This window comes from Mesoplodon densirostris, chromosome 3 (assembly GCF_025265405.1).
Source record: "Mesoplodon densirostris isolate mMesDen1 chromosome 3, mMesDen1 primary haplotype, whole genome shotgun sequence".
NCBI lineage: Eukaryota > Metazoa > Chordata > Mammalia > Artiodactyla > Ziphiidae > Mesoplodon > Mesoplodon densirostris.
In genome coordinates, this window is record NC_082663.1 from 115670240 (window position 1) to 115696009 (window position 25770).

The window sequence follows — 25770 nt, forward strand, 5'->3', positions numbered from 1 at the left end:
GTCACTGCGGCCAAAGGGATCTAAAAACAAATCTGAACAAGTGACTCCCTTGCTCCAGTGTCCTCAATGGCTTCCCATTGCCCTCTAGGTTATGTGTCGGTCCTTAACAGCCTCGTTCTCACCAGCATCTTAAACATACCATCCTCACTCTAGCCTCTGGGTCTTTGTGCATGCCGCCCTTTCCTGACACCCTCTTCTCAGGCCTTCCTCTTGTTTTTGGCCTCACCAACTCCTCTTTGTTGTCCAAGCATTGGTGTAGAGGTCTCCTCCTCAAGGAAGCCTGCCCTGATGTCTCAGCCAGGAGGATGTGTGCCTGCTGTAGGCTCTGCTGTGTCCCTACCACATGCCCTTGCGTTATAACTGCCTGCCAACTTTCCTCACACCCCAGCCAGCACGAAGGTTCCAGGAGAGCTGTAACTATGTTTTCACCTCTGTATCACTAGTGCTTCTCACGAAGCCTGAAACACAAATGGCCACTCAGAAACACCGTTGAGTAGATGGATGATCAACTTCCAATATCCCCTCGATTCCTCCCCTTCTTTTCCTCCCTTGTTTCTCCTTCTCTAGCCCCAAACTAGTTGTTTGCAGAGCTCAGAAGGCAAAGTGGGATGAGTCACTGAATTTTCTAGAAAACAAGACACCATTTTGCTTCAGTCGTGGTGACTGCACATTCTCTCAGAAAGGATTGTCTTCATTAGGAAGGTCTAGCCAACCTCCCTGTTGACTGCCCTGGGGCATCAGAGTCTGGCTAGGATGCATGGATGGGGCCAGACCCTAGAGCCAAGGGAAGGGCAGGATGGATCAGGCTCATGAGAATGAGCTGAGGCCCAGCCCTGGACACTGGCTTTAAATCACATGCTTTAGCTTTTCACTAAAGCACCTATATCCACAGCTTTTTGGCATTTTGCCCTCTCTTACTAAAGGAAAAGGGCAGCAACACATTTTGCATAATTAAATATCCTGGGTAAAGAGTCACTGAACTTGGGTTATGTCCAAGACAGGGAAGAGAAGTCTGGTTCTTAAAGCTGTGCCCAGATACTGGCCACATCCCCCTTTTAACAGATGAAAGTGACTTTAAAAAAATCCTATCATAAAATCAATGCATTTTTATTGTAGGAAAAAATAGAAAATACAAATAAACAGAAAGAACAAAATAAAAATACCTGTAATCTCATGACCTTGTTAATATTCTTCCAACTTTTTTATCCCCCAAATGGGATCCAACTTTACTCAGTATTTTATAACTCACTCCTCCCATTTACTAGTTCAGGACCATTTTTCCATGTCATTAAATCTTCAGCTGCAAAGCGGGTTTAATGCTAAGGCTTCACAGATCCCAGAGTCGCTGGACGCTTGCCTGAGCCATGGCAGCCTGCCACTTGTGGCCACCCTGGTGATTGGCTGCTTCAGGAGGAAAGAAGGCGTTGCTAGCAAGCCCAATCCTGATTGTCCCGGATTTGGCCTTTCAGAGCAGTGCCCCAACTGGAAGCTTTTCCTTCTGAAAGTGCTCTGATAGGACAAGGGGCACAGATGTCTGTGTGCCTTTTCTTTGCTGGGGTGGCAAGGGGGCTGGTGCCTCTCAGGTGGAGGAGGGTGTTCCCAGTGACTCTTCTGGAGCCTCATCTTGAACAAGCCTCACCCAAGGAGTTCAACTTCCTGCTCTAATCCAAGAACACCAAAGCCCTTTAATGAGTCCTGGATCTGAATTTATCAAGTCGGGCTGAGATCTCAGGCGGGTCATGCCCCAGGCAGCAGTAAAACCCACTCTTTGAAGACAAGGCAGCCAGTGCCTGCCTAGTAATCTAGACTGAGGACAGAGTGGGATGAGGTAGTTAGAGAATTAGGGAGCCTAAAAAGTGGTGGGATGCTGTCTATCCCGATTCCTGGGCACAGGTGGTGGGAACGGCATGGAATTGTTTCCAGGTGCCTGCAGGGAATAGAGTCCAGCCCCAAGCAGCTCCAGCCCCCTTCCAACCACTGGATACAGAGCCCTCCCCCCGTCCCCAGCACCCCCCCCCCCGCTCCCATGAAGTCCTGGAAAGAAAGAGCACTTCCCTCTCACTCATCCACTCAGTTATCTCGCTCCCAGATCACACATATGAGTGACCCAAGGATCATTTGAAACCCAATAAATACCGCACAAGGTGGTGGTTTTGTGTTGTGGTTAGTCTTGTCTGTTCACATGGAGAAACCAGGACCAGACTGTACGAGGAAGATGACTTTTGGTGGTAGAAGTGGGGTCCCAACCACTGCTCAGCGGTCAGCGCTTGTGAATCCAAGCACTGACCTGAATTCTCAGGTCCGAGGCCTGTGAATCCAACTGCACCATCCCTACTGGCCCACCAGCATCCCCTGCCCGCAGAACTTTCCTGGAATGCTGCTGGTCCACCCTCTGCTGTGATATTCAAACTTCATTGGCCCACTTTCAACTTCAGGAAAATTTATTTTCAAGGCAGGAAGATACATGTTTTCCTACAATATCTTTTGTCAAACTTTTACAGATAACCCCAGACAACCTCATAGCCTTTCCCCAGTCTGTTCTCATGGCGATACTTTGCCCAGTGTTGCTTCACAAAAACAGTTTTCAGATGGATTGACTCCTGGATCTCGCTGACCGATGACCCCAGTTAGATGAAAGTCTTACCTTTCCTCTTTCTTCCCAGAACCAGCATCACCTGACCAGGGCCTCATTCTGCTACAGCTGATGCTGATGGTGGCGTCTCTAGAACCTGCGGTAGCGAATTTACTGAAGAGAAAGAACGCCTCCCCGCCGACCCTCAGCCAACCGGTCTCACCTCCGGGATCCCTGCTTTCCCAGTTGAAAACACTCTTGCTCACCTCTGGGCTGGGGCCGCTGAGCTGCTGCCTTGGAAGGACCTTTGATTCATGATCATCTATTTCAGATCCTCACTGGCACCTGATATCAAGCAGGATCAAATAGACCCGCCCCCAAGACTGCTGTAAACTCACTGGGAATTCACAGAGGAGCTGGAGTTGTCTCGAAGTTCCCAAATAAAACCATTTCTGTATCAGATGCTTCCGCCTGGCTTCCAAGAGACTGGCCACCCTCATTATTCCCTCTGCTTAGACCCCTGTGGATGTCACCGGCCCAGAGAGGAGCCTGCTCGACACAGGTGAGGAGAGGAACTCAGATGGCAAGCTCGCTCCTTTTTCCCCAGCTGCCTCAGGTGGGCAGGGCGGCGGGGAAGCCCTGTAGCAGGTTTCTCTTCCCCGGACAGTGGCACGCGTGGCTGCAGCATCTCCGGGATGGCAGCATTGAGCACAGGTCAGGTGGGCGTTCTCTGGGCCTTATTTTCACATGGAGGACAAAACAGAACAAAATGAACTCTTTGTCCACAGTCTGATTTCCATTATGATGTAATCTCAATTTTACTTCTCCCTGGGACCGCGTGGGGAGGCCACTGCTCTTTTGCTGTTATGTGTCCATGATGTCACTGCCACTTCCACGCCCCCAAGAGCGTCCCTAATCAGTCATACAGCCCCTTCCTCGTGAGCTGAATGCAGCTCCCGAATCCTTCTCAACACAGAGCCCTGGGAAGCCGCCACCAGCCAGCGTGATGCATCTCTTCCTGGCTTAAATCCTGGTGGGGAAAATATCCTTAGATTCCCCCCCACCACCCCTTTTTTCCCCTTGAAAGGGTCTTCCTTGATTTTTCCACTGCCTCGCATCCCCCTTGAGTGATTTGGAGAATGTCTCTGAAAATCCCCTCCCCCAGCAGACCCAGCACCAACACAAAGCATGGCTCTGGCACCAAGTTGAAAGTGTTCAGTCTCCTCAACTTCTGCTGTAGCAAAGGGTTCCCTGCTTGAAATAAAACCCTCAGTATGGTCTCCTTGATTTTTCTCCTTTACTACCCCTGGCACTGCGGGGTCCCTGGGCAGCTCTATAGGCTGTGGTCTAAACTCTTCATCCCTCCAGCAGCAGGATGTTTGCTCATTCCTTCAGTCATCAAACGTTTTTGAGCATTTACTACATGAAGACGCTGTCCTTGGTGTCGGGGACAACCATGAAGGGCCCCTGTGGTACTTCCATTCTGGCATATTAGAGACGGTTCTGTTTACATGAGAGATGGGTCTGCATGCATCGCTGGGCCTGGCAGGCACTATGGATGCTGGTGAAGAGAAGCTGACTAGCATCTGGTTCATTCCCAGGGGAACCTGAGGTGTTTTGTATAACACAACCCAGAACATGTTTCTTAAGTCCTCCTCAGCTAGACCATTTCCTGGCGCTGCTGCTGGTTGCCAGTTTGTTCAGAAGAGTCTTGTATTCACGAGGCCAGGTGGGATCTTCTGCTGGGTGCTCCTGATGAGCTGAGATCCACAACAACCTTCTTCAGGTGTCAGAACCTGTCCCAGGTTCTTTTGATCATCTTGGCTCCTCTGCGTGATTGAAGGAGGTAAGTTAACATGGAAATATGATGCTGGCCGTATATTAAGTGCAAAAATGAAGTGGAAGGGTAAAATGTGTGATGTTACTCCTTTAAAAATATACATGTTGGGGCTTCCCTGGTGGCGCAGTGGTTAAGAATCCGCCTGCAGGGGACACGGGTTCGAGCCCGGTCCAGGAAGATCCCACATGCCGTGGAGCAACTAAGCCTGTGCGCCACAACTACTGAGCCTGCATGCCACAACTACTGAGCCCGTGAGCCACAACTACTGAAGCCCACGTGCCTAGAGCCCATGCTCTGCAACAAGAGAAGGCACCGTGAAGCCCACACACTGCAACAAAGAGTAGCCCCCTCTCGCTGCAACTAAAGAAAGCCCGTGCGCAGCAACACAACACAGCCGAAAATAAAAATAAATTAATTTTAAATATATATATATGTTATATAAATATATTCTAATTATGCATAATTACATAGATATTGAAAAGAATCTGGAAGGATACACACCAAACTTAATAGTGGCTATTTTGGGAATATGGAATTGGGGGAAGGCTTTCAATTTCTACTTTGGTGATGATGGTGATTTCTCTGTGCACCAATATAGTGTTTTAATCTTTTTCAGCGAGGATATATTGATTTTAAAAATTTTTAAAATAAAGCCACATCTATTTGCAGAGCTGGGTTCCATGCTGGGTACTTATTTCTCAGGCTCCCGCTGGCTCAGCTGCACAGGCCAACTTCAGGTTCTAAGTAACAGTCCTTCCTCTGCCTGCCCTGCCCACCCCCGTGCCAGTATACACAGCCTGCAGCACACTTTCTGCACATACACACATACACAGGAACACCTGAACAGCAAAAGGATGGGCCTCAACCTTAATGAAGGCACTCAACCCCAACCTAGACAAACCTCATGTGTAGCCAGTACTGGGAGGGGTCAACGAGCAATGGCCCCAATTCCTGTTAGATTCTCCTGGAGGGGATAATCTTGTGGAATAATTGGGACCAACAGTTTGGGGGTTTTCCTTAGTCCACACGTCATACACTCAACCCAAAAGATGTGTGTTGAATCTGACTCTGTACCAGTTGCTTGTGCTAGGCATGCTGGGTGACCATGGCAGGGATCCTGCCCTCGGGAAGCTTAGTACAGGCTAATCTGTGTCATCATCAGGAATATGTTTACAAATGGAATTCCTTTTTTTTTTCTTTTTTTTTTTCTGGCTGAGCCTTGCGGCATGTGGGATCTTAGTTCCCCGACCAGGGATCAAACCCGTGCCCCCTGCATTGGGACTGCAGAGTCTTAACCACTGGACTGCCAGGGAAGTCCCAGAATTCCATTTTTCAGAGAGGGTGAAGACAGAACAGAATTTCACGCTAAGCACCAGGTTTGGTGCCTCTATCCTGGTCTTGAAGAGCTTCAGATTTGCCCTTTTGCCTTCCTGGGGACGGCAAAAAGAATACCAATAACCATTATTCTACAGGAGAGGTTCTCCACAGCAGTCCTTTCACTCTGTAAAATTACGGAGGGCCACAAGGAATTTTTGTTTATGTAGATTATAACATTTACAGAAATTAAAACAATTTTCACAATGTTGTGTTAGTTTCAGGTGTACAGCAAAGTGAATCAGTTATATGAATACATATATCCACTCTTTTAGATTCTTTTTCCATATTGGTCATTACAGAGTATTGAGTTCCCTGTGCTATACAGTAGGTCCTTATTAGTTACCAATTTTATATATAGTAGTGTGTAGATGTCAATCCCTATCTCCCAATTTATTCCTCCCCCCTTCCCCCCGGTAACTATAAGTTTGTTTTCTACATCTGTAACTCTATTTCTCTTTTGTAAATAAGTTCATTTGTACTTTCTTTTTAGATTCCACATATAAGTGATATCATATGATATTTGTCTTTCTCTGTCTGACTTATCAGTACTTCACTCAGTATTACAATCTCTAGGTCCATCCATGTTGCTGCAGATGGCATTATTTCATTCTTTTTTGTGACTGAGTAATATTCCAGTGTATGTATGTACCACATCTTCTTTATGCACTCCTCTGTCAATGGACATTTAGATTGCTTCCATGTCTTGGCTATTGTAAACAGCACTGCAGTTGGGATGCATGTATCCTTTTGAACCATGGTTTTTTTCCAGATATATGCCCAGGAGTGGGATTACTGGATCATATGGTAGCTCTATTTTTAGTTTTTTTTTTTTTTTTTTTTTTTTTTTTTTTTTTTTTTGCGGTACGCAGGCCTCTCACTGTTGTGGCCTCTCCCGTTGCAGAGCACAGGCTCCAGACGCGCAGGCTCAACGGCCATGGCTCACGGGCCCAGCCGCTCTGCGGCATGCGGGATCCTCCCAGACCGGGGCACGAACCCGTGTCCCCTGCATCGGCAGGCGGACTCTCAACCACTGCGCCACCAGGGAAGCCCCTATTTTTAGTTTTTAAAGGAACCTCCTTGCTGTTCTCCGTAGTGGTTGTACCAATTTACATTCCCACCAACGATGCAGAAGGGTCCCCTTTTCTCCACACCCTCTCCAGCATTTGTTTGTAGACTTTTTGAAGATGGCCATTCTGACTGGTGTGAGGTGATACCTCATTGTAGGTTTGATTTGCATTTCTCTGATAATTAGTGATGTTGAGCATCTTTTGGCCATCTGTAAAAACTGAGAATTTTTAAAGTATTTGTTTAAAGTATAATAAGCCCATTACATTTTAGCACACATATTTTAATGAAAACAGTTATTCTTTCCAAACAAAAATAAATAATGAGAAAAGTTGCACTGTTTTACAGTTTTGCAAATCTCCTAATGTTTGGCTTAAACAGAGGACAGTTGGATTCCCATATTTACTTCCGCTTTCGGTCGGTTGCGATATCCCTTGCCATGTAGTTTTCTGAAAACTCCATGGTACACTTGTGATAATATGAGAGTTAAAAAGGCAGATAATATCTTGGTGTCATATGAAAATAGTTTTGAGCACGGGTCTCCCTTTGAGAACTCCTGCTCTACAAAACAAAATCAGTCACCCAAAAGCGCTCTTGGCTGATGAACTGTAGAATTGCCACTAGGTGGCAGCAGAGGTCAACTAAATGCACCGCAGGTCGGGGCTTCTGGTACCTCGTGACATTGGTTTCAGTGGTTAGAGCATCTGGGCCCCATGACACTTCTCTTCCTGTTTTTTGGGGTTTCATCATCTCCGTTGTTGTCATTGTTCTTTTACTTCTCTGTGGTGGAACTAACTTCAGACCAGGGAGACCTTGCCTTGGGTTCCAGCTCCAGGTCTGTAATCAGCTACCTGCATGAACTTGGCAAGATTTGGCCCTCCTGGACCTCAGTTTCCTCATCTGTAAAGTGGCCACACTGGGTGGACCTCCCTTACCTATCTTCCAGGGATTCAGTAAGACTCTATTGCTAAAGTGGTTTTCTAAACTGTGAAGTGCTAAACATAGGGGTCAGAGGAACGTGGTGGAGGTTGGGTACTCTGTGATTTTTCCTGTTTCAGTTTCAGGCTGTCTTCCTCTCTCTGAGTCTGGGTTGTTGGCGTTTTTCATGGGGTGACACAGAGTGGCTGCAGCAGTGGTCCCTGAGCCTTGTCTCTGCCTCTAAAACTCTGACTTCTACAGATGCTTGGCTCCTAGGCCTCTGGACCCCCAAGTAGACCTCCGATATGAATGCTTTGGGGGAGTGGATGCAGATGCTGATGTGACCTTTCTGATGCCCAGGATATCTGTCGAGTCATTGATTGAGGTCCTCCAGGGTTCTGACTCCCAGTGCCTCTCTCTGACAGGCTGATATCAGTGAAGTTTCACGGAAACATTTGGTCAAGCAGAGGAGTCCAGCCCGTGAGCACCTGGGAGCCAGAAAAACCATCCAGAGAATGTCTGCTTTTTCCGGCTGCTGGTGGAGAGTGGGGAGAGGCCAGCGTGTACTGGGCCCAGTCACCCTCACCAGTCACAGGACCCACCCCTAACTGCCTTGTGCTGGGTGTTGCTCCCCTCCACACCTGTAGATTATGAAGACACCACTGTGTCTTACTCACAACTGTGCTTAGCCCAGCACCTGGCACTCCTTGCGTGCTTTACTGGTGTTTGTTGATTGACTCAGCCACATCCTCAAGTGTACAAAAAATAGAAGAAGATTGCTTTTTTTTTTTAATTTAGTTTTTTTCAAGCTTCCATTCTACCTGGTGGCAGAAAAAGTAATTTTGCCATTTCAGATGTAAAACTCAGAAATTCCAAGTTAAGTACAGCCAGTTCAGGATTTTCTCCTTCTTCTCCCTCTCCTGGGGTGACTTTAGATTCTCAGGGTTTGGGGCATAGGGAGAGGCTCCTTGCTCTTGGGAGATGCTCCATCCTATGCTAGCATTCTTCCTGTCTAGTCCTGGGGCATGGCCTTCCCTCCATGGTGGCTTCTGTGGAAGCATCTTCATTCCCATCTGGTCCTGGCCACATGGTTCCTGCCTGCTATATCTGCCAACCCCAAGGCCCCTCTGGCCTTACCGTGCTCCATGACACATCCATGCCCCTCTCTGTCCTATGGGAAAAGCCTTGCCTTCCACACTGGAACTACTCAAGGGCCTGCATCAGGCCCACCTTCCTGGGACTCCCTATGCCACGCCATGTAATGGGTGGCAGGAGACAATTTCTTTTCCGATTGTCATCTCCCAGGGCACACAGGACATGTGGCTCAGGAGCCCTCCCTTCTCAGATCCTCAAGCCTCCCTGGAGTTCTGCCACCACCACTCCAAGCTCAGCTGGGGGAGAGGCACTCACCAGTGTCTGCTATCATCTTCTCTAACTTCTCTTCCACGGTCCATACGCTATTACTTCTTCCCCCTAGAGCTAGGAGCTCTACCTTTGGAAATTCAAAAGCCAAGAATTTACATCTATATTAATAAGTAAAGGACAGTCACCTCAGTCAATGCAGAAAAAGCATTTGACAAACTCCAGTACTTGTTCATGATAAAAACACTCAGTGAACTGAGAACAAAAGAGAGCTTCCTCAACCTGATACAGGGCATGTACAAAAAGTCCACAGCCAACATCAAACTTATAGTGAAAGGATAGGTGCTTTCCTACTAAGATCAGGAACAAGACTCTGGCCACTTCTATCCAACATTGCATTGGATGTTATAGCCAGGGTAATTAGGCAAGAAAATGAAATATAAGGCATCCACATTGGAAAGGAGAGCTAAGCTACCTCTATTTACAGATGATATGATCTGGTATATAGAAAATCCTAAGGAATCCACTAAAACCTATTAGAACAAATAAACAAGTTCAGCAAGGTTTCAGGATATGAGATCAACCTACAAAAATCAATTGTATTTCTATATCTTAGCAATGAACATACCAGAAATGAAATTAAGAAAACAATTCTGTTTACAATAGTATTTGAATAATGAAGTATTTAGGCACATTTTAATAAAAGAAGTACAGGATTTTTACACTAAAAACTACAAAACCTTACTGAAAGAAACTTTAAAAGATATAAATAAATAGATACTCTATGTCATGGATCAGAAGACTAAATATTGTTAAGATAGCAGTACTTCCCAAATTGACATACAGATTTAATGCAATCTCTCTCAAAATCCCAGATAGCTTTAAAAAAAAAAAAACTGAAGCACTAATCTTAAAACTCATATGGAAATGCAAAGGACCCAGAGTAGCCAAAACAATTTTGATATGGAAGAGTCAAGTTGGAGGACTCACTCTTGCCTATGACAAGGTTACAGTGATCAAGACAGCATGGTGCTGGCATAAGGATAGACCCGTAGAGCAACGGGATAAAACTGAGAGTCCAGAAATAAACCCTTATATTCATGGTCAATTGGTTTTTGATGTAGGTGCCAAGATAATTCAATGGAGAAAGAATACTCTTTTCAACAAATGGTGTTGGGACTACTGAGTATCCACATGCCAGAAGAGTGAAGTTGGAACCTTATCTCACACCATATATGAAAATTAACCCAAGACGGATCATAGACCTAGATGTAAGAGGTAAAACTATGAAACTCATAGAAGAAAACATACAAATAAATCTTGTGACCTTGGGTTAGGCAAAGATTTCTTAGAATACCCAAAGTGTAAGTGACAAAATAGAAAATAGACAAATTGGACGATAACTTAAAACTTTTGTGCTACCAATACCACGTAGAAAAGGAAAAAGACAACCCAAAAATGGGAAAAATATTTACAAATCTTATATCAAATAAGGGACTTTTATCCAGAAGTACAAAGGACTCTTACAACTCAACTATACAAAGACAAATAACTGAATTTAAAAATGGGCAAAGGCAGGGCAGACAGCAGAAGCAAGAAGAATTACAATCCTGAAGCCTGTGGAACAAAAACCACATTCACAGAAAGAGAGACAAGATGAAAAGGCAGAGGGCTATGTACCAGATGAAAGAACAAGATAAAACCCCAGAAAAACAACTAAATGAAGTGGAGATAGGCAACCTTCCAGAAAGAGAATTCAGAATAATGATAGTGAAGATGATCCAGGACCTCGGAAAAAGAATGGAGGCAAAGATCGAGAAGATGCAAGAAATGTTTAGCAAAGACCTAGAAGAATTAAAGAACAAACAAACAGAGATGAACAATACAATAACTGAAATGAAAACTACACTAGAAGGAATCAATAGCAGAATAACTGAGGCAGAAGAACGGATAAGTGACCTGGAAGACAGAATGGTGGAATTCACTGCTGTGGTGCAGAATACGGAAAAAGAATGAAAAGAAATGAAGACAGCCTAAGAGACCTCTGGGACAACATTAAACGCAGTAACATTCGCATTATAGGGGTCCCAGAAGGAGAACAGAGAGAGAAAGGACCCAAGAAAATATTTGAAGAGATTATAGTTGAAAACTTCCCTAACATGGGAAAGGAAATAGCCACCCAAGTCCAGGAAGCACAGAGAGTCCCACACAGGATAAACCCAAGGAGAAACACGCCGAGGCACATAGTAATCAAATAGGCAAAAATTAAAGACAAAGAAAAATTATTAAAAGCAGCAAGGGAAAAATGACAAATAACATACAAGAGAGCTCCCATAAGGTTAACAGCTGATTTCTCAGCAGAAACTCTACAAGCCAGAAAGGAGTGGCATGATATACTTAAAGTGATGAAAGGGAAGAACCTACAACCAAGATTACTCTACCCGGCAAGGATCTCATTCAGATTCCATGGAGAAATCAAAAGCTTTACAGACAAGCAAAAGCTAAGAGAATTAGGCACCACCAAACCAGCTGTACAACAAATGCTAAAGGAACTTCTCTAAGTGGGAAACACAAGAGAAGAAAAGAACCTACAAAAACAAACCCAAAACAATTAAGAAAATGGTCATAGGAACATACACATAGATAATTACCTTAAATATGAATGGATTAAATGCTCCAACCAAAAGACACAGGCTTGCTGAATGGATACAAAAACAAGACCCATATATATGGTGTCTACAAGAGACCCACTACAGACCTAGGGACACATACAGACTGAAAGTGAGGGGATGGAAAAAGATATTCCATGCAAATGGAAACCAAAAGAAAGCTGGAGTAGCAATACTCAGATAAAATAGACTTTAAAATAAAGAATGTTACAAGAGACAAGGAAGGACACTACGTAATGATCAAGGAACCAATCCAAGAAGAAGATATAACAATTATAAATATATATGCACCCAGTATAGGAGCACCTCAATACATAAGGCAACTGCTAACAGCTATAAAAGAGGAAATGGACAGTAACACAATAATAGTGGGGGACTTTAACACCTCACCTACACCAATGGACAGATCATCCAAAATGAAAATAAATAAGGAAACAGAAGCTTTAAATGACACAATAGACCAGATAGATTTAATTGATATTTATAGGACATTCCCTCCAAAAACAGCAGATTACACTTTCTTCTCAAGTGCTCATGGAACATTCTCCAGGATAGATCACATCTTGGGTCACAAATCAAGCCTCAGTAAATTTAAGAAAATTGAAATCATATCAAGCATCTTTTCTGACCACAACACTATGAGATTAAAAATGAATTATAGGGAAAAAAACATAAAAAACACAAACACATGGAGGCTAATCAATATGTTACTAAATAACCAAGAGATCACTGAAGAAATCAAAGAGGAAATCAATGAATACCTAGAGACAAATGAAAATGAAAACACGACGATCCAAAATCTATGGGATGCAGCAAAAGCAGTTCTAAGAGGGAAGTTTATAGCTATACAAGCCTACCTCAAGAAACAAGAAAAATCTCAAATAAACAATCTAACCTTACATCTAAAGGAACTAGAGAAAGAAGAACAAAGAAAACTCAAAGTTAGCAGAAGGAAAGAAATCATAAAGATCAGATCAGAAATAAATGAAATAGAAACAAAGAAAACAGTAGCAAAGATCAATAAAACTAAAAGCTGGGTCTTTGAGAAGATAAACAAAATTGATAAATAATTAGCCAGACTCATCAAGAAAAAGTGGGAGAGGATTCAAATCAGTAAAATTAGAAATGAAAAAGAAGTTACAACAGACACCGCAGAAATACAAAGCATCCTAAGAGACTACTGCAAGCAACTCTATGCCAATAAAATGGACAACCTGGAAGAAATGGACAAGGTCTTAGAAAGGTATAACGTTCCAAGACTGAACCAGGAAGAAATAGAAAATATGAACAGACCAATCACAAGTAATGAAATTGAAACTGTGATTAAAAATCTTCCAACAAGCAAAAGTCCAGAACCAGATGGCTTCACAGGTGAATTCTATCAAACATTTAGAGAAGAGCTAACACCCATCCTTCTCAAACTCTTCCAAAGAATTGCAGAGGAAGGAACACTCCCAAACTCATTCTATGAGGCCACCATCACCCTGATACCAAAACCATACAAAACTACTACAAAAAAAGAAAATTACAGACCAATATCACAGATGAATATAGATGCGTAATTCCTCAACACACTACTAGCAAACAGAATCCAACAACACATTAAAAGGATCATACACCATGATCAAGTGGGATTTATCCCAGGGATGCAAGGACTCTTCAATATACACAAGTCAATCAATGTGACACACAATATTAACAAATTGAAGAATAAAAACCATATGATCATCTCAATTGATGCAGAAAAAGCTTTTGGCAAAATTCAACAACCATTTATGATAAAAACTCTCCAGAAAGTGGGCATAGAAGGAACCTACCTCAACATAATAAAGGCCATATACAACAAACCCACAGCAAACATTATTCTCAATGGTGAAAAACTGAAAGCATTTCCTCTAAGATCAGGAACAAGATAAGGATGTCCACTCTCACCACTATTATTCAACATAGTTTTGGAAGCCCTAGCCATGGCAATCAGAGAAGAAAAAGAAATAAAAGGAATATAAAGTGGAAAAGAAGAAGTAAAACTGTCACTGTTTGCAGATGACATGATACTATACATAGAGAATCCTAAAGATGCCACCAGAAAACTACTAGAGCTAATCAATTTGGCAAAGTTGCAGGATACAAAATTAATGCACAAAAATCTCTTGCATTCCTATACACTAATGATGAAAAATCTGAAAGAGAAATTAAGGAAACACTCCCATTTACCATTGCAACAAAAAGAATAAAATACCTAGGAATAAACCTACCTAGGGAGACAAAAGGCCTGTATGCAGAAAGCTATAAGACACTGATGAGAGAAATTAAAGATGATACCAACAGATGGAGAGATATACCATGTTCCTGGATTGGAAGAATCAATATTGTGAAAATGATGATACTACCCAAAGCAATCTACAGATTCAATGCAATCCCTATCAAATTACCAATGGCATTTTTTATGGAACTAGAACAAAAAATCTTAAAATTTGTATGGAGACACAAAAGATCCCTAATAGCCAAAGCAGTCTTGAGGGGAAAAAAATGGAGCCAGAGGAGTCAGACTCCCTGCCTTCAGACTATACTATAAAGGTACAGTAATCAAGACAATAAGGTACTGGCACAAAAACAGAAATATAGATCAATGGAACAAGATAGAAAACCCAGAGATAAACCCACGCACCTATGGTCAACTAATCTATGACAAAGGAGGCAATGATATACAATGGAGAAAAGACAGTCTCTTCAATAAGTGGTGCTGGGAAAACTGGACAGCTACATGTAAAAGAATGAAATTAGAACACTCCCTAACACCATACACAAAAATAAACTCAAAATGGATTAGAGACCTAAATGTAAGACTGGACACTATAAAACTCTTAGAGGAAAACATAGGAAGAACACTCTTTGACATAAATCACAGCAAGATCTTTTTTGATCCACCCCCTAGAGTAATGGAAATAAAAACAAAAATAAACAAATGGGACCTAATGAAACTTCAAAGCTTTGCACAGCAAAGGAAACAATAAAGAAGACGAAAAGACAACCCTCAGAATGGGAGAAAATATTTGCAAACGATTCAATGGACAAAGGATTAATCTCCAAAATATATAAACAGCTCATGCAGCTCAATATTAAGAAAACAAACAACCCAATCCAAAAATGGGCAGAAGACCTAAATAGACATTTCTCCAAAGAAGACATACAGATGGCCAAGAAACACATAAAAAGCTGCTCAACATCACTAATTATTAGAGAAATGCAAATCAAAACTACAATGAGGTATCACCTCACACCAGTTAGAATGGGCATCATCAGAAAATCTACAAACAACAAACGCTGGGAAGGGTGTGGAGAAAAGGGAACCCTCTTGCACTGTTGGTAGGAATGTAAATTGATACAGCCACTATGGAGAACAGTATGGAGGTTCCTTAAAAAACTAAAAATAGAATTACCATATGACTCAGCAATCCCACTACTGGGCATATACCCACAGAAAAGCATAATTCAAAAAGACACATGCACCCCAATGTTCATTGCAGCACCATTTACAATAGCCAGGTCATGGAAGCAACCTAAATGCCCATCCACAGACAAATGGATAAAGAAGATGTGGTACATATATACAATGGAATATTACTCAGCCATAAAAAGGAATGAAATTGGGTCATTTGTTGAGACGTGGATGGATCTAGAGACTGTCATACAGAGTGAAGTAAGTCAGAAAGAGAAAAACAAATATCGTATACTAATGCATATATGTGGAACCTAGAAAAATGGTACAGATGAACCGGTTTGCAGGGCAGAAGTTGAAACACAGATGTAGAGAACAAATGTATGGACACCAAGCGGGGAAAGCAGCGGGGGGATGGGGATGGTGGTGTGCTGAACTGGGCGATTGGGATTGACATGTATACACTGATGTTTATAAAATGGATGACTAATAAGAAGCTGCTGTATAAAAAAATAAATAAAATAAAATTCAAAAATTAAATGGGCAAAGGATTTGAATAGATATCTCTATACAAGTGGCCAATGAGCACATGAAAAGATGCATCACTAGTTATAAGGGAAAAGCAAACCAAAGCTACCACGAGATACCACCTTATACCCACTAGGACGGCTATAATCAAAAGGACAGATAATAACAAGTGATGACAAAGAAGTGGAGAAATTGGAGCCCTCATACATTGCTGGGTAGAAATGTAAAATGGTGCAGCCACTTTGGAAAACAGTTTGGCAGTTCCTCAAAAGTTAAACGTAGCATTACCTTATGACCTAGCAATTCCACTCATAGGTATATACCCGAGAGAAATGAAAACATGTTCACACAAAAAACCTTTAAATGAATGTTCATAGCAGCATTATTCGTAATAGCCAAAGAGTGGAATCAACACAAATGTCTATCAACTGATGAATGGATAAATAAAATGCCGTATATCCATGCAAAGAAATATTATTTGGTTATAAAAAGAAATGAAGTGGAACTTCCCTGGTGGTCAGTGGTTAAGACTCTGTACTTCCACTGCATGGGACGTGGGTTCGATCCCTGGTGGGGAAACAGATCCCACATGCTGCACGGTGTGGCCAAAAAATAATAATAATAATAATTTAAAAATAAAAATTAAAAAATAAAAAGAAATGAAGTACTGATATGTGCTACAACATAATGAACCTTGAAAGCATCATGGTAAGTCAAAGATGCCAGTCCCAGAAGAACACGTCATATTCCAATTATAGGAAAAATCCAGAAGAGGTAAATGTATACAGTAGAGACAGAAAGTAGATTATTAGTTGATTAGGCTGGAGGGAAGGGAGGATAGGGAATGGCTGCTAATGCTTACAGGGTTTCTTTTGCGGGTGATGAAAATGTTCTGAAATCAGATTGTGGTGATGGTTGCACAGTCCTGTGAATATACTCAAATCCACTGAGTTGTACACTTTCAATGGGTGAATGGTCTTTGCATTTCTGCTGAGCGCTCCCTTTGCAGAAGAAGAAAGGTGTTGGTCTGGGATGAATGAGGAGGGGAGCAGGGTAGGAAAGGAATTGCAGGGCTGAGACTGCACAGTATCTTCCTGCCTCAAATGGGATGGATGGGTAGAGAGGGAGAGACAGACAGATGGATGTGGACTGGTCAGCTTTCAGGCCAGAAGCATCTGGGCTTGGCTTTGGCCAGTGACAATGTGCCCTGATCTGGAATCTCCTGGGCACAACTCTGCTGGGGGCCTGGCAACCTGGACAAGACAGCCAGGTTGTTGAGACTGACTGTGTTGAGAGCCAACACCCTCCTGTGGGTCAGATTTATGAATGTGCTCTTGAGTCAGTTACCTGAGCTGGAATCTTGGCTTTTCCACTTGTGAGCAGTTTGCCCCTGGCAAGTTATGTAACCATGTAAACTTTCTGGGCCTCAGTTTCCTCATCTGTGCACTAGGCATAATTGCAGACAATAATTCTACACTGACCTCATGGGCTTGTTGTAAAGATCCAACTAGATATTGAACAAAACATCATTAACCGAGTGCCTGGTACACAGCAAACAATAAATGTTAGTCCTTCTTTTTCTCCTTTCTCCAAGGTGACTTCTAGATAAATCTCATCTCCTCTGGCACAGGAAGGGGAGCAATGACAGGGCACCTCATCACAGGCAGGCCCTGAGAATCCTGCTTTGAACTGGCTGCAGGGGTGCATCCGGTGGGTAATGCCACCTTTGCAGAAAAGCCAAGGGAAACCGCCAAGCTCTGCTGGTGACTAAGCTGTGACAGTGGGTTGCAGCTTATCTCTCTGCCCATCTTCTCCAGCAGCTGATTGCATCCCCAGGTTGTGTTGTGAAACCATCACCAACCACCAGCGTCTGTCCTTGTTGTGATGCCCGTGTGGGGTGAGCATTGCTGAGGGGACAGCTCCCAAGGCTGCAGGCTGTAAACCATGTTGTATAATGTGGCACAGCTCTGCGTCTGGGGCCAGTCATTCAGAAAACCCGGATGGAGGAGAGGAGAAGAGAAGGCCCTGCTGACACGACCTCGATGCCACGGCGGGCTGTCCAGGGAGCCACAGAGGTCTCCATCCCTCCTGGAGGTGCCCAGTGCAAAGAGAGGGCCCCCCTTTCTGTAAGTGGGGCCAGAGCTAAAGAAATGCCCACAAATCCCTTATCATAATGTTGAAATCCAAGCAGCTCTGAAAGCCCAAGATTTGTTGAGACTCATTTGGTTGCCAAAGCTGACTACCTCACGCGATCGCCCCTCTGTTTTTTGCAGAATATTAATGTGTTTAATTACAGGATCCTGCCCCAGGCCCTGCTATGGATGTTGTGTAATGTATGAAGTGTGAACTGTGTATTCTCTTTCTAAACAGGTAAACCGTTTGAATTCTGAAAGCTCTCTGGCCCCCAGGTTTTTGGAAAATGGGATGTGGACCCATATTATGATGAATCTTTTTTACCGTCAGACTGTAGTCAGAGGGAACACAACACAGACACGATATACACAGAGTAAGAAAAGAGCAGAATGGAGAGAGCAAAGAGTTTGGAATCAGAGATAGCTGGGGTTGGATCCCTACTCTAACTCTTACCACCCGTGGGACCTTGGGAAGGTCACTTAACGTTTCTGAGCCTTAATTTCCTCATCTGTAAAACAGAAATAATAATACCTACCTCCTACGGTTTATTAGGAGGTTAAATGAGATAATGCATGCTTAGTACATATAGAGTAAGGGCTTAATCATTACATGATTAATATTAATAAATAATAGTAACTATGTTATTTGATAGACCATTTTCTCAGCGTTTTGTCCACGGGAATCCACAGGCCAGCTAGGGAGCCGGCACAGCAGCCAGAGCCGGACCCTGCATTCGACCCACCCTGCAGGGCAGGCCTCTGGTGCTGGGAGCTGGGTGCCAAGAGGGAGGACGCGGAGGACATTTAGGGGTCAGACTCTGAGTCTCAGGGAGGAAATAATATAGGAGATGCTGGGAGATACTCATAAAAACAGTAATAGCTGGAGCATGAATTCTCATGCTATGAGAGGTCCTGAGGAAACCTCCTCGACAGAACCTATACCCCACTCCCACCCCCCTGCCACGTGATGTTTTCCCTTTTCTCGGGAAGCCGATGGGTCAACAGACTATGACTGTTGTCTGTCTGTATGGAGGTCTGTGTCCCCTGCAACATGCCTGATGGCCTTCAGCACTGAGGGAAGACAGAGATTAAACCAGTGAGCAGAAAGCCTCTGGACTTAGAGATCCAGCTTGTTGCCCTTTGATAGACATGTCACCATCAGTTAATCACTGAGAAACTTGGCTCTTTCTGTCAAAACCAAGACTAAAATAATTATGGTTGGATGGACCCATGGACCCACCATTTCTGCACCAAAGAATAAAACACTCCCCTGACCTGGGCCCCCTTTGCTAAAACTCCTCCATTTCCCCTGTGCGGGAGGGGTGTGGCTGCAGGTGGAGGGCAAATTTCATGCCACCCCCGTCACTAATGGAGCTGCACAGCTACAGGGACCACACTGCCCATATCATCAGAGAACCTCACCTCTGGCCAAACCCTGTTTGCTGTGCAGGTCACATGGATATTTCTTGACATTGTAACCGACAGAAATCCCTTTGAGGAATCCTGGCTCTGGGTGCTCTGAACTTTATGTATTACTGACACCAAAAGTACCAAAGGATGGTCTAGCCCCATAGGGAGAAGCAATTTAAATTTTACCAGTACCTAGAAAAATACTGCCCTTAGTAGATTCCTCTAAACCAGAGGCCCTCAGCCTTTTCGGAACCAGGGACCGGTTTCGTGGTAGACAATTTCCCCCCGGACAGGGGGTGTGGGGGGGCTGGGGGATGGTTCAGGCAGTAATGCGAGCCATGGGGAGCGATGGGGAGCGGGAGATGAAGCTTTGCTCGCTTGCCTCTCTCTTCCTGCTGTGCAGCCCTGTTCCTAACAGCCCCAGACACGGTTCACGAGGCTTCAAGTCTGTGTTGAGGATAACGAGTCTTACTGTTATTACAGGAGTATTTGACCCATCAGCCCATTGACAGACTTGTAGCTTTCTTTGTTCTCAGCATCAAGGAACAAATAAGCACCTAGAGACCAGACTGAGTTTTTATCCAAGATCTGTTTATTCCAAAATAAAGACATAAAATTTTAAACAAACTATTAAAACTGATTTTGACTTAGCATGACTTATTTGATTTTTTAATTGCAACAACTTAAAGAGGAGGCTTTCTAAATTTCAATAAATAGAATAAATAACATTTGAGCTTCACACTCTGCCTCTCATCCTTTCTTTCTGGAAACTTTCCAGGAGAGTCTTCAGAAATGTCAGCATATTGCCTGCTGTGGTTTGGTTGCATGGCTGTTCACAGGCAAAAGACTGTTGGGATAAAAGTTGACAAAGGCAGAGTGACTAAAACAGTATGGAACCCAGCAGCCCCACGTACCACCCTGCCCAGAGCCTGGTGAGATGGTCAGTGGGGGTGGGGGTGTGCTGGCAGTGGGGGGCTCGAGGCATGGAGCAAATGGATGGGAGTTGCTAACATTTTGTGTAGGTGGCATAGGTGGTTGACTTTGAAGTAGGATTTCAGGGGTCTGCTTGCTACACACACACACACACACACACACACACACACACACACACACACACACACACACACACACACACACACACACACAAGTGGCCCTAAATCTCTAAATCTCCTCATTAGAGGAAACCTTCTTGGGATGCTTTGAGGCTTCAAATTTTGTTATTGTCCTTTTTGGCTGTCCTTCCAAGGTCATTTTATAGCACAATGACTAAGAGCGGGATTTAAGGGTCCCATAGGCCAGAGTTCAAATCTCAGCGCTGCCACTTATTAAATATGCAGCCTTGGGCAAATCAGTTAACCTCACTGAGCCTCAGTTTCCTCCTCTACAATGTGAGGGTGGTAAATCTGAGAACTGTCATTAAGGTAGGTATTCAATGAAACAGTATATATTAGGCATTTAGAACTGCGTGCTGTTGATGGCAGAAACCCCCGCAGTTCAGTAGCTGAGTGAGGAGGGGCCCTCACATGGTGACGGTAATGAAAAAAGTTCACTCCCTCCCCTCTCCTCCAGCGACCAGGGTGTATGCTCAAGAAGAGGACGCGCTGATGGACATTTAGGGCAGATGACAAGCTTCCACCTGGATGTGGATGTGTCTTCCTTTAAACACCTCCTTGGCCAATGGAAATAACACTTTAACTTACAGGCCAGATTATCCACTCGGCAAACTGAATCTCTAAGATAATTTAGAACTGTATGGCCTACAGCCCTGATTCTCTAGATTTTAGCTTCTAATTACAATCAGGCTAGATTCTTTCATTATTCAAGAGGTGGAGAGAAGTAAAAGCCAACACAGGTGTGAGTGTTTTTTAAAGTGAGAGGGAACAATGAACCATCCGGGCAGATCTCACTTTAATTCTCTTGTCTGATTAAATTTCTTATATGTCCCTAATCAACCTTGAACTACCAGTTCCAACTTTATCACCCTTTCTCATTCAGATGGAGCTGGCATTGACATTCACACAAAAATAACTAACCAGAGCACATCACAGATAAAAACACACTCACTCCACACTTCTTGTTCCGGAGGGCTTCAACTGTTTTCTTCACCCGATTGATAATCAGCAGGACACTTGTTTCCACTGTGGTGTTGGTCATCTGCGACAGACCCTCCTGTAAGCATGCTGTGGTGCAGTTGTCCTGGTAAATAACAAGGATTTAGGAAAAGAAACACTCAGAGGACAGCTTTGAGTAGGAATCACAAAGAGAATGCTTTTAGAGGCTATTTTAATTTAACCAATGTAATCTAAACTTGCATTGTTTTTTAAACAGGTCCCTTGCCAGGCTAGGAAATGATCTTCAATATTTCAAGGTAAGGCCCTTTTCCCACAGTGACACTCCCTGAAGATTTCCAGTATGTTGCACCCCAGGGAACATGAGGTCTGTGGACCCCAGGAAACAGCCAGCACTGAGTCTACTTTTCAAAGGATGCTTCCTTGTTCCAAGTCTTGTCATAGTGAGTTTGAAAGTACAGAGAAAGGAAAAGCCTTTTCACACCAGCCTGATGGGATATGCCAGTTGAATACTGCCATTGTTTCAGCAGTAGCTAAAACCATGGATTAAAAACTGAGGGAATGGGCTGGGCCATAAATGTGTGGTTCCTCCTCAGAAGGCATAATATGCTCTTCTCATCTAATAGATGGACTGTGATAGGGAGTGACACCTGACCTCAGCTGTGGTGAAAAGCTCAGGTTCTCCCAGGCCTGGCTTGTGAGAGAGTCAAGCACAACAGCACCTTGGGTAGGTGCTGCTTCCTCACCTTAACCAGGAAATTCCTGCCATGCTTCCTCTCTGCCAAAGTGGGGAATGACTCCCTGGAAACCTTTTTCACTATCCTTCCACCCACAATCTCAGACACCCTATCCTCCTGGAAGGCAGGCTTCAAACCTTGCAGTAGCCACTCTAAATCAGCTAAACAGAAGGATAGGGAGGGAGGGAGGGAGGGAGAAGGCAAAGTATGTAGAGAGTTTAGGCCAGTGGAAGGACAGAAGGACGTCATTTTACTTACATTGTTTTGCAACCCTAGAGATACCAGCAAATGGATTAGAAAACAGCGCGATATGAACTATCTCATTTGTTATATTCTCAGTCCCAGTTTGATTTAATTGTGCACATGGCCACTAATCTAAAAACACATTCAAGATTCTTTTTTAAATGTCGAAAAGTGTTCAGACTTCTCAAGGAGACTAAATGCAAAGAAATGTGTATATCAATAGCATAGAATTTCAAGATTTTGAAAGGTTTTAAAAATTGTTACTAATCTGTAACAATTGTAACCAAGTAACAGTTTCTTATTTCAGATATCAAATAGAAAAATTAATTTTGACTTAAAGGCTTTAAAAAAACATGATCAAGATTATTTTCTTTTACTATACTTACCGAAGGAATGGGCAGACACAAACAATCAGTCACCTGCGAAAGAGAAATTTCAGAGTGAAGATTCCAGATGTGAAAACTAAAATTAGTTTGGAAAGATCTTAGAAGAGCATTTACTCACATTGGTGCTGCAGTTGCATTTTGAAGGTGGATGTTTCTAAAAAAGTAAGTGGAGAAACAAGAACCCATGGTGAGTGGTGCATTTTTCATCCTCTTATATTTCACTTAAATTTTTAATAATTGCCTTTCCCGCTGGCGCCCCCTTCTGCAGCTTACCTGTAGCTTGTGGATGAGGTACTCGACATCCCTGATCCCTGTCGAGGTCAAACACCCCTGGCTGGCCGCAGAGCAGAGGAGCAGGGCAGAGGCAAAGACCACGGCCAGGAGCATCTTGACAAGGGGCTGGAGCTTGGCCTTCAAATGCCTTCAAATCAAGTTGTATTTAAAGCTGCCCTGCAAACATGGAAAAACCCTAACATCAAACTGATACCAATGCCCACTTTTTCTCTGTAAATTTGGGCCACTTGACATTGAAAAAATATTTGTGTGTATATATATATCTCAAACTGAGTCACCTGGCAAAGACTATGTTACATTGTCCCACGAAATACCATTCCTCAGAAAATATGCTTTTCAAAAAGTTTGGTATCAAGATGCTGCAGGAAAAGTTAAAGATCTTAAAACAATAATTTTTTTGAAGGCAGAGATTCCGGTTGTGAGAGTGAAAATACTTTCCATGAAAGCCCAGGTCTGTATTTCCCCCTTTTTACTTTATTGGAAATGCTGATATAATAGCCAGTCACTGGTATTCTGACGAAGGGGGCCGAGGAGGATGAGAAAGAGTGCAGGAGAGCAGTTCTGTCATCAGAGTTTTTGCAAGCTCAGTCTCGTCATTGCTACCTCAATCTTACTATACTTTACTCCCAAATCTTAAACTTGTCTTCCATGCTTGGGGCCAGATTCCCTACCTCACACAAATGCATCCTGGAACAAGTGACTGAAGGAGGAAGTCTTCAACTTAAGCACAAGAATGCAGCCACAGTGCCTGTTAAAACTGGCCTGGAGGATTCCTTAGTGTCTTTAGGGAACTTACATAGCACTGTGCAACATCCAGTAAAAACTCCATGCTCAAAATAAGATAATAGTTAACATTTATTGAGTGCTTATTACATACCAGTCACAATTCTAAGTAGTTTATGGGAATTAAACCATGTTATGTGTACAGTCATCAAATGAGGTCTGTACTAATTTGTCATCCCCATTTTTTTACCTTTTAAAACGCTGTCTGCACCTTAGCTTCTTGGTTCTTTGGAGAAGCTGTTCTAATCCCTATGAGCCAGGAAGCAGTCTTACTGTAGCCCTATGAAGGAAGTAGTATAATTATCCTCATTATTTTATTTTATAGCTGTGGAAACTGAGGCACAGAGAGGCAAACAATTTGCCCAAAGCCACACAGCCAGAAAGCAACAAAATTTGTATTCAAACCCAGAAGTCTGACTCCCAGGTTCAGTCCTTAATATTCTGGCTTTCCTGCTTCTCTGTGTTTTTTGTCTGCCTCTTCCATCAGGATATATACCTCTTGTGGGTCTACTTCACCCCTGTATCCTTAGCACTTGGGAAGGTGCCTGGGGAACAGTGGGCCATCACTAAATCCTTGTTGGGTCAAATCATTAATGTGAAAAGTTTTTGAAATAGTAAGAAATGTGCACATAAACTGAGATTTTATAAGATTTCAGACCTAGTTTCTAGGGTACATATTTGGAGGTGTGTGCGCTTAAGAAAATATATCTTCTACATAATAGAGACTGAAAAGGCACTTTGCTTGGCACTTTGTGCCGTAGAGGCCAACGGGGACAAACCTGTAAGATTTCTCACCACTACTCTTACTACTGTAAGAGCGTGTGACATTATCGCTTTTCTCGTTGCACGTTGTTCCTTACGAGCGACGATGGATCATTGGTGTTTGGTGGCTCTATGTGGCCACACTATCTTGGTGGCAAACAAGGTAAAAAGAAATTGGCTTTCTGCTTAATTCCCCAAATCCTCCCGCATCTCTAACTTCCAGGCCTGTCCTCTGCAGGCATTAAGAAGAAGGTTCAAAGCCTTCCCAGACTTTGGCAAACACTTTTATTACCGAGTCCAGTATCTATGCCCTTTCCTTGATGGTAGAACCCTGATTAGTTCAGGGTGGCAATGTGTCCAGCCAAACATTCACTTTTTCAGCCTCTCTTGCTGCTATAGGCGACCATGTGACATGTTCTGGTCAATGCAATGTCTGTATAATTCTCTTGCTTTCTTGGTAGTAGGAGATAAAAGTAGCTGAAACCTGCCCTTACTCTTTACTTATTCCAGTTTGGGCATGGATGTGATGGCAGGAGCTTCAGCAGCAATCTTATAACCATGAAGGAATGGAAAAGAGAATTGTAGCAATAGCAGCACTAACACTTTACATAAATAGAAAATAATCATAAAAAACAATAACAATAAAACCATGAAAGCAACACCAGAAAGTAACAATAAGAATAGAAGAGTGATACTAAATTCTAGCTAGATATCACTGCCTACTGAAGACGCTGAGCCTTGAAACTCAGTAAAAAAGGAAAGCTGTTATAGAAATGGAAAATACCATGTGCTGGAGAGATGTTAAAAGATATGCGAGGGTCATATTGAACCTTTTTCCCTGACATCATTGGAAGATTTAAGAGACTTGAAAGGACAGTCATCTCACTGTGTGAATCAACATTATTTAATGCTGTGTGTATGAACCATGGAAATCATTCCACACAGCATCAGGTGTGCCTCTCACACTGAGGAAGACCCCTCTTACTGCACAGATGGGGGCTGTACCCAGAAAGACGAATGGATTTGTCCAAAGCCGTATCTCTAGTTAATGGTGGGGGATAGTATAGTGTTTTGATTAAGACCAGGAAGCCTGAGAACAGACTGCCTGGGTTCAGATCTTGCTTCTATTGTTTGTTAGACACATGGCCTTGGGTGGATGTCTTGACCTCTCCAAGCTTCCATCT

General features: G+C 43.2%; 1 protein-coding gene across 1 annotated transcript; it reads right to left on the reverse strand.

Moving 5' to 3' along the window:
• Positions 1 to 20048: 20048 nt before the first annotated feature.
• On the reverse strand, positions 20049 to 23134 carry IL9 (interleukin 9). Its single transcript, XM_060091959.1, has 5 exons — positions 23021 to 23134; positions 22866 to 22901; positions 22748 to 22780; positions 21377 to 21508; positions 20049 to 20159 (listed from the first exon to the last, which is right to left on the reverse strand). The coding sequence occupies exons 1-5, from the start codon at positions 23132 to 23134 to the stop codon at positions 20049 to 20051; spliced, it is 426 nt and encodes a 141-aa protein (XP_059947942.1).
• Positions 23135 to 25770: the final 2636 nt, after the last annotated feature.